The sequence below is a fragment of the Poromitra crassiceps genome, assembly GCF_964638095.1.
Source record: "Poromitra crassiceps genome assembly, chromosome: 8".
Taxonomy (NCBI): Eukaryota; Metazoa; Chordata; class Actinopteri; order Beryciformes; family Melamphaidae; genus Poromitra; species Poromitra crassiceps.
In genome coordinates this window covers 48,057,108-48,067,156 of record NC_139629.1, presented here as the reverse complement: position 1 = coordinate 48,067,156, position 10,049 = coordinate 48,057,108, and the positions used below count along the sequence as shown (strand labels likewise).

The 10,049-nt window shown below is 47.1% G+C and overlaps 1 protein-coding gene across 1 annotated transcript in view; it reads right to left on the bottom strand.

The window, feature by feature from the left end:
* LOC310781344 (metabotropic glutamate receptor 7-like) overlaps positions 1–6,246 on the bottom strand; it is a gene marked incomplete at both ends in the record, with an annotated part of 109,307 nt that extends 103,061 nt beyond the window's left edge. Inside the window, one exon of the mRNA XM_083641956.1 lies at positions 5,791–6,246. Coding sequence (XP_083498082.1) covers positions 5,791–6,246 — 456 coding nt within the window. The remainder of the gene's footprint in view (positions 1–5,790) is intronic.
* Between the last annotated feature and the right edge of the window lie 3,803 nt (positions 6,247–10,049).

Sequence of the window (10,049 nt, the reverse complement as noted above, 5' to 3'; positions counted from 1 at the left end):
ATCAATTTCATGATTCATTCAAGAAGGCCAGGAGTTACAAATGGACGATGTTGCCCAGGCTTTTCAAATGCAATGACCCTCTTCCCCGAGAACGGGTGTTGTGTGTGTGACTGTGTGTGTATGTGTGTGTGTGGCTGTGCTCACAACAACACAAGCAAGGCTTACTCTGAAAGATGATTTCTCAAAGGTGCACAACAACATTGCTCGTGGTAATAATTCAAAAAGTTTGCTTGATTGTTTTCCCCCCTCCTCCTCCTCCTCCTCCTCCTCCTCCTCCTGTGGCATTGTTGCTCTTCATTTCCAACACAGCGTGAAAGGCTGCGAAATAAGAACATCTTAGGAGCAAATCGCCCTCGCCATGGCAACAGTATCGATCAACACTCCCGGGTCCTCAGGAAAAATCTATCCCTCATGTCAATTTCCCAGCATCAACAGTTCAGCAGCGACTCGTGTCCTGAATAGACAGCTATGATATTTAGGGTCCTGGCAATAAAAATCTACAATCACTATTTAGCTTCCCTGGTGCTTCATTTATCACAGCGGTGAGAGACACAAAATGACCTGATGATGATGATATGCACCGCGAACAAGCCCACAAGTAGGCCAGCCCAGAAGGACAATCAAGGTTGATGTCTTTGTCCAAAAAACTTGAACTATATAAAAAAAAAAAAAAGAGATTTGAAAGAGATTTGAACGTCCATTTGATCGCTTGGCAATAAAGCGTATCCTGATAATCAAATAAGGTGTAAACTGTCTTAGATAGGGACATTTAATATGCGGCACAGGACCCATTTGATGCCTCTTTCACTTTCATTTTGGAGAAACAAGACGACATGGCTTTTTCAACCATGTCTGAACAGGTGTTCTCATCCGGCTTTGGACTCAATTAAATGTGATGCTTGATGGCAGGGGCGGTTTTAGACCCTTTTTGGGTGGGCTGAAGCCCACCCTGAGATAGTCTCAGCCCACCCTGGAAGATAGAGGGTAATCTTTTTTTTTTTTTTTTTTACAAAAATAAGAATAGCTGGCACTCCTCTATTCATCTCTCATTCATGCTTTAAAGCCATACAAATAATAATAATAATAATAATAATGGTATTGGTGATTGGTGTATGCAACATACAACCTTTATTTTGAAAATATGGTTAGGTCTAGAGGAAGTTACTTATCTACACTCCTGGAAAATTGATCACCCAGGAAATAAGGAAGTGTTCTATTTCTCCTTGAGAGCCTCAGACTGACAACAGAGACCACCAGCAAGCCAATGTAGATTAAGTCTCTTTTCTATAGTGAGTAAGGTGTTAAACACCATGATCATTGAGTTGGTTGAAAAACGAAGTCTTTATTTTAAGTTATATTTTGTAAATGAACTTCTTCATTAGTCAACCAGAGTTTACTATGAAGTGAATGGGGGCAACATCATGCATCTAATGTATTGGGTACCTGTGATCATCATTGTGGGGCTACTGAGCTGAGGTGTAAACTAGGCCACTAGTGCTAAGCTGTTTGTTAATGAGTCTGTTGTTATGCAAATGCACAGTAGCATAATGCTAAGTGGCCAGCCATTTTGGTAATGTGTTAAATCTTAGCCTATGTTTAGAATAGCCTGTTGCAGTGTTGCTTGCTATGTGTGAAGGTTAGCTTTATTCATGGTTGCCACACAGTTTATAAAGTGAATTCCTTTAACTTCTTTGGTACCTCATTAACCTCAAGTCCCTCTTAGATGATTGTTTTATTGATTTTGTGTGGAGGCGGAGAACAGAGGAACTGTGAGAAGAAGCTGTATCTGCTAAAAAGTACACACACACAGAAGAAGAAAAATAAGAAGAGTGAATCTGATAAATTGATTAAGCTTTCTTCATAGATCTAGTCTCTTCATTTTGATCTCAAAGTGCACCAGATTGATCAATTTTTACTTTGAAATGTACAAAATCTTCTCCCGGGGGGGGGGGGCATGCCCCCGGACCCCCCTAGGGGGTCTGCAGTCCACCATATACATTCTTTGGGGGCTGAGCCCACCCAAAGGTGTCATCCTAAAACCGCCCCCTGCTTGATGGATTGGACTTGAAAACAATTTGAGAAACATGTAGTTGCTACCCGCATCCAGCACTAATCAGATGCTGTAAGACTAATGAGTGTAAATGGGCTGAGAGCTCTATAAGCCCTGGTACTTATTGATTATTACTCTGCCTCATATCTAATTCATCACCATTAGTATCGATATCATCATCACCGTCTCCACATCATTTGAATATTTGAAAAGGTTGAGAGAGGGACACTGGGGAAATGTGTCTTCCGTCGGGCGCGTAGGTTTGACTGTGATGATCAGCGTGGCTCATTAACGTTATACTAAAGGCTAAATATCCGGCTGTGCAAAATGCAGGACGCAGCATCAGCCTGTGCTGTCATGTCAATCCACCCGTTCCCCGAGCTCGATTACGCCGCCGGGAGCGCCTGTGCCACAGGGCGCGCACGTGGACGACGCCCACCGCACTCCCACAGCGTGACACTTACAGACACGCTGGTGCACCCGGGGGCCAAGAGGAGAGGGGAGAAGGAATGAGGGAATCAGCTCTCTCCTCCTCCTCCTCGCCTCCCACACAACCTCTGACTTTTACAAATGCATTCATCTTGATGTCAGACAGCTCGCCCCTAAGAAAAGACTGAAGCAATTAAATGGGTGCAGGGGCCCAATGCGTGACTGGAAGGTTTGGAACATATATATATATATATATATATTTCTTTGCGTTTGTTACTCCTACATGCAAAGAGTCAATAGCTACAGTGTAGCAAGCAAAGCCAAGCTCAGGGTTGCGGTGGGGACCATCAGTCTAATTGTCAAGCCAACGGAGCCACAAAGCCCCAGAGGATGGCTGGAGTGGTCTGCTAAGCATTGGATCTGCTGTGAAAAGAAAGAGGGTTGTGTGTGTGTGTGTGTGTGGGTGTGTGTGTGTGTGTGTGTGTGTGTGTGTGTGTGTGTGTGTGTGTGTGTGTGTGTGTCTATGTAAGTATGGAAAGGGTGGGGGGCTAAAAGCATGTTAAGTACTTTGATGGCCCTATAGTCTCAGTTAAACAGCTACTCAGGGCGCCAAGGACACGCTTTGTCTAATTGATCTGGAAAAACACACAAAATGTAATTGACTGCGCGTTACAATCTGTAACCACAAATCATTAGAAGTGACACTGTAGCTCTGATGATTTCTCCTTGGCTTCAGACGCTGCTGGAAAGCCGTTTAGATGTCTGCACATAATATGCATAACGACGAGTGATAGATTATTTTGCTATGAAGCTGCCTTTTAAATAATTCATCTGCTGATAGGTGGTGCCCTGCTGGGTTTCTCCTTCCACTGCAGCACCATGACCCATGGACTGCCGGCTCTCAACCAACAGGAGCGGTGATGTTCAACTAACTTCACTTAAACCAAAGGCAAACTCATCATGAAACCAGAAGGCCAGAGTGCAGGCCTCCGCCAAGGTTTGTGCTATTATTGTTTGTCTGATCCGGATCTGCTCCAAAAATGTAACGGGCTCTTCCTAGAGCGTAGCTCGGGCCCAGAAAGACAAGCCCGACCCGAGCCCGAGCACGTTCTGTCTGAGCCCGGGCCTGGCCCATCCCATTGGCTGCATTTATGGGCCCGAGCCCGAACATTTTCTGAGTAAGTTGGCTCTTTATCTAAACTATATCCATGTTGTCAGTTCAGTCTTGTGAATACATAAGGTTTTAAGGTTACAATGTTATAACATTCTGATTATCACACCAAATATTACCCCAATTATATATACACTAGCAATTCTTAGGCTCGCCCACTGCGCGGGCTGACAGCCTCGCCCGCCCTCACATACGCGGGCGGCCTCGCTGCTGCTTGGCCTGCATTAGCCTCACCCAGGAAGGATGACATCGCTGATGACATCATCACTGAACTTATAGCCTCAGCCAGAAAGGATGACATCACTGATGACATCACCACTGAACGTATGCCTCAGCCAGGAAGGATGACATCACTGATAACATCATCACTGAACTTATAGCCTCAGCCAGGAAGGATGAGATCGCTGATGACATCATCACTGAACTTATGCTGCATTCGTTTATGGTAGGAGCTGGCAAGTGGCCAACGCGTCATATCCGACCTATTTGCGTTCGAGATTGCACCGGGAAGTAGCAAGTAACATGACGCAAAATGACGCGTTTCATTCAATCTGATAAAAGTTTGATGTTTCTCGCCATAAACAACATGCGTGGCCATCTTTAAATGACGTCAAATGACATGGTGGGAGCTACTGGGGGTTGAGAAATCATACCCAAGTTTGCAGGTAGGAACTCCGAGTTATAGTGGCGTTTTCTTTGATTTTTGCTAGTAGCAACTGGCAACTTGCCACATCCCACTTATAATCGAACGCGGCATTATGCCTCAGCCAGGAAGGATGACATCACTGATGACATCATCACTGATGTCATCACATCATTAGGTAATTAGGTCAATCACCTAATTAAAAAATCTGGCTCCGTCAGCTCACCCACACGGGTGCTCTTTACACACCCTGAAAGTTTCAGCCCGATCGCACGTAAAACGACATAGCTGTGGCATGGCTTAATTCCCCTTCTATTCCTCTTCTATTCCTCTGGCCCGGCCCAACCTGGCCCCGGCCCGTGGGCGCCGGGCCCGGGTTCGGGCAGACAATCTAACCTCTAGTTCTACCTCGGCCCATGCCCTTCCACCAAGTTTCGTGAAAATCAGGCCAGTCGTTTTTCCCATATCCTGTTAACAAAACGGACAAACAAGCAAACAGCACTGAAAACATAACCTCCTGGGAGGAGGTAATTAGGGGTGCAAATTACATGGACGACACGAGCTTGAAACAAGCTGATTTGGAAGAGCTCAGCTGTAGACAAAAGAACGCCCAAATCAGCTGGTATGTCAAGGCCTCAGATTCACAACCCGTAATAAAAAAAACGCTGGCAGTCCTGCAGTACAAAAGAGGGCTCATATAATCATGTGCAATCACATTAGGCAGGCCTGCTATTCTTACAAAAGGGGGCTGTTGTGCCTGGGTGTGATTGTGTCAGGCCTGTCAATGCCCACTCATCCAGGCTGGAGACACCAGAGAGTGAGAGCGAAACAGACGGGAGCTGTTCTTTCAGCACCACCAGGGACGAGCAACAGCCCACTCAGCTGTCTCCGCCTGGGAGGAGAGAGAGCTGGGTGAGCCCTTCCAAGCAGCTTTTAATTTGCACAACCGAGCTCACCCAGGCAGACATGCATCTTTTACGGCATCATAACAATCTGATGTAGGATAACTATTATAGGGGCATTTTATGCGGAACATAATAAATTAAAGCAGAAAAATAAAAAATATATATATCAGTGTTTATAGCCTAATGGTTTGTAGTTTCTCTTATTTTACGATGATACTCAACAGGCAGTAAATGTTTATCCCACCTGTTCTGTTTACCATCAGTGCTCTCGTCTGCCTGCCTCCCCTTCTCAGGACTGGGTGGGTATTGAAATGAAAAGGCGCATCGGTTACACTCTTCACTGAATAGGGGAGTATTACCAGAAAGGTCGACAAGTGTGCTACACATCATGCTACATTACAGCCCTATTGATCGATCAAAGGCTATTTTAACGCCATGAAACTATTGCGCACACGCACACGCACACACACGCACACACACACGCACACACACACACACACACACACACACACACACACACACACACACACACACACACACACACACACACACACACACACACACACACACACACACACTCAGAGACACTTGCCTGAAAGAGGCGTAGGATGTTGGCAACCATAATCGATACTGAACTCGCCGAGGCTCCGATGACTCCCACCACTTTTTCGGGCTTGACGAACACCGGCGGCTCCCCATTAGTGCACCTGACGTCGGAGGTGTCCTTGGTGATCAGGGCTTGGACAAAAGTTAACGACTGCTCCAGCGCGTAGGTATCCCTCGAACAAGTGTCCAGCACCCGGGCGCCCAAGGTGATGTTGGGCAGGAGTTGCTCGTCCTGGTTGATCTGGTCCAGAGCGTACATCATGGCCTCCAGCCGGTGGATCCCGTTCTCCTTCTTGATGTCCCCGCACGGCGTGCCGCCGGCGTCGGCGGCGCCTCGGGCGTGCACCGGGAAGAGTCCACCCAGGGTCAAGTGGCCCTCGATCCGTATCGAATGGGGCGCGTAGGTCTCCTGAGGCAGCGCGAAATCTACTACAGTCCTCATGAACCAAAATACTCTCCACCACCACCACACAGAGCCGAGGCTCAGCTTACGCAGGCGAGCCATGATGGTGATTCACTTTTAGGCGTCAGCAGCCGATGATATAGGATCCGAAAAAAGGCGGAGAAGTTTGTTTAAATCGAAGCCATTGTCACCAGGGAGGAGATTCCGGGCAAACCAAGACGCATGAGATGGCTCAGATAAACTGCGCCCATCGCGCTGCTGCTGCTGCTGCTGCCAGGAGGAGTGAGTGGTGCAGCTTGTTGAATAGAAGAAAAGCCCCTGACGGCAATTCAGTTCCCTCGGAAAAGGAGGCGACTTCCATTTGTGAAAAAGCAGCAAGAAGAAAATAAGATGTTTACACGCGAGAAGAACAGCCGCTGCAAATTGATCGGCATAATTGTGCCCATTTACGCTATCCAAAGCGCGCAACAGCAACACAATAATGCCGGAGCCACTGTTAAGTACTGACAATATCTTCTGAACGAATTCTACTATACGCAATACTATTTATAGTAGCCGAAATAGCAGCCAGCTAGGGCATGATCTCTCAAAAGGAATACTTAATAAAACGTGAACACCGGCAGAAGTGGGTGACATTCTTCTCGCTCAGACCAACTCATGGAGGAGCGCAGTGAATGCTGCTGGTTCAGTCGGCGGCTGTGGTGGTGTCTCGGTCTCCCAGGGGTCCGTATCATCATCTCCACATCAGTCTCCAAAAAACACATGACCCTTTTGGAGGCTTGGCTGTGTGTTCATACAGCCGAGGAGAAATCCGGAGAAAAAATGTCAACTAATTAAAAGAGCCGCTCGCTGTGCCTCCGCAACCGGTCGCGTTTCACCAAATGAATCACAAAGAGTGACGGCGGCGAGGCGAGGGATTCACCGTGTGAGAGCGGTGTTCTCACCCCCCCCCCCCTGTTCACCCCCCCCCCCTTTTCCTTGCGAGACGTCACGACAGACAGGATGACTCCACGACAGGATTTCCAGGGAGTTTTTGCGGAATATCCTCAGAGATCACTTCAATCAAAACGCGAGTAAACAAGAAACAGTCGAGCTGCGATGTAGATTCTAAAGAGTGAAATGATCATATTTGCGTCTTTCGCCTGATTGCCTCTCAATACAGTAGCGCCTATCTGTGATCTGTGTAGATTCAGAGTCAAGTCCGCTGAAAACTCAACATATCTAACGCTATCTCTCTTCTTCTATCTCCCTCTCCCCTCACTCTTTTCCCTCTCCCTCGCCTCCATCTCTCTCTCTCTCTCTCACACACACACACACACACACACACACACACACACACACACACACACACACACACACACACACACACACACCCTCTCCCCCTCTTCTTTTCATTTTGGTGTTATGATGGCACACATGAAACAAATAAGAATGAAAATATTAATGAAAAGGTACTCCAGCATCCAATAAAAGTGTCTTTCCGGAAATAGTTTTCGTTCATTACTAATGCACCTTTAAAGAGGAGGAGAGAGGGGGGGGAGAGTGGGAGAGTAGGAGAGAGAGAGAGAGAGAGAGCATAAGAGAAAGAGAAGGGGAATAGACACATTTGGACGGATCCAAGCTGGTCTCCCAGGCAACCCCTCTTCAGAAGACACTCCTGATTCATCCTGTGCACCCTCGCCACACACACACGCGCACACACACACACACACACACACACACACACACACACACACACACACACACACACACACACACAGCGCACAGTGAGAAATAAGTACACCTTCAGGAGCAAGCAGCCCCACACCATCCTCGACACACCAACACACCAAACTGAAATTGCACAGCTGGTGCCTTTACAAACCAGTAGTTTGGATGATGATAATTTGCTTTTGCGGGCACGTATTAAAAGTAATAACCAGGGACTCTGTTGGCTATTACTGAAATTAATTTACAAATAAGGCCCGGCTCTATGCATAATCCAAGGTAAATCACACCTCATGTTCAATGGATTCAATTTGTTGACACTTATGGCTACTCATATTGACTGTGTTCATTCAGTGGCTTACAGTGTCAGGGTAGGTGCCCACTAAGTGCTCTATAGATACATTATTAATGTAGCAGCCTTCATTTTTCCAATAACCCTATAAATCGTCCACTTCAGAATCAGGCGCTGCGCACTCAGTGACACCCGACGACAAGCTTCCCACAAGATTACTGTTGTAAGTTAAGATGGAAAATAGTAAATAGATTACATTACGGGATAAATCGGCCGAGTTGCTCGATCATCAGTCACAAACATCAGTGGCTTCTCTGCGAGATGCTTTATATCGTTAAAAAATGATTACGTGGCGTATAGAATTACATTTTGTGAATATGCGTGCTCTATTTTGGCTCTGTTCAATTAAAAGATTAGAAAGGGCTACGCCAGATCTAATTGAAACATGCCCTATTGACATTACAGGCATGGGTGGACACATTTCTAATTAATTAACTTGAATAGAGATTAATTCAAGCCCTAATCCTGCCTTGTCCTGTATTTATCTCCGTCGGCTGCGTTGATTGCAGAAATACCGTTCGATAGATAAACCACGCATGTCCGCCTGCGAGCGGGATCACAGAGGTTCTTCGTACCGATGCGTCTGCGCGGCTCATGGCGACATCATTACCGCACGTAATGTATAATATAAACACACACTGGGTCAAAGATTCATGAAATGCACCAGAATACATGGAATGAAAGCGGGTTTTTGCTAATGCATGATGTCTGAGCCCAGAGAGAGAGAGAGAGAGAGCTGAGAGTGTGTGTAGGTGCTGCTGCTGGGAACAGAACAGGCTGCTGACGAGAGAGATGAGGGAGGCGAGCGAGAGCAGAGAGGCAGATGGGGCTCCACCACTCCACACACACACACACACACACGCACACACACACACACACACACACACACACACACACACACACACACACACACACACACACACACACACACACACACACACACACACACACACACACAGGCAGGCCTTGGAAGAATGCAACAGCCCCTACAAATGACACCCTGAGAGACTGGTGTCGCCACGACCGAACCCACTAATTCCAGTGCCTTGGACTCCGCCGTGGGAGAACCCGACTCCCACTTACACTGTCAACGCAAAGGTTACTTTTGAAAAATGGGCCCTGCACTGTGATTTAATTCACTGACTAACCCCCAGGAAGAGGGGCCCTTCCCCTGGGGACGCGCCGCGATTTAGACTGAGATTACACTTCAGTTTGGATCCTCTCTCTCGCTCGCCCCCCTTCACGGCACGCACACACACACACACACTAGTCAAGACACACACTCACGCACACACACACACTAGTCAAGACACACACACACGCGCACACACACACACATTTCATTTCATTTCAATTTCATCACGGAATGAAGAACCAAGCTGCGGTAACCAGGTGAGGTGTGTGTGAATGCATCTTGGAAAGAGAGAGGGGGGGCCGTTCAATATAAACCTGAACGACCTCAGCAAACAAATGCACACAACCGCGGCGTCCCGATCCCAGGGATATACTACTACTACATTTCAAATGCAGCCTATACTCTAAATTATAGCTTCCCTTAAGAGAGAGAGACCAGCAGAGCTTTTGTTTCAGGCATTCAATAATGTGTCTGCTCGAAAGCGTACGCAGTCTTCTTCAAGTCAATTACAGGGCGACTGTGGCTCCTGTGTGCCTCTCCTTCCACCAACGTCCAATCAAAGAACAATGAGGGGGAAAAAAGTCACCCTTCAGGACAAGAGGCAATCGGGTTTTCCTTTTGGGGCTGACACCGGGCCACAATGGCCTC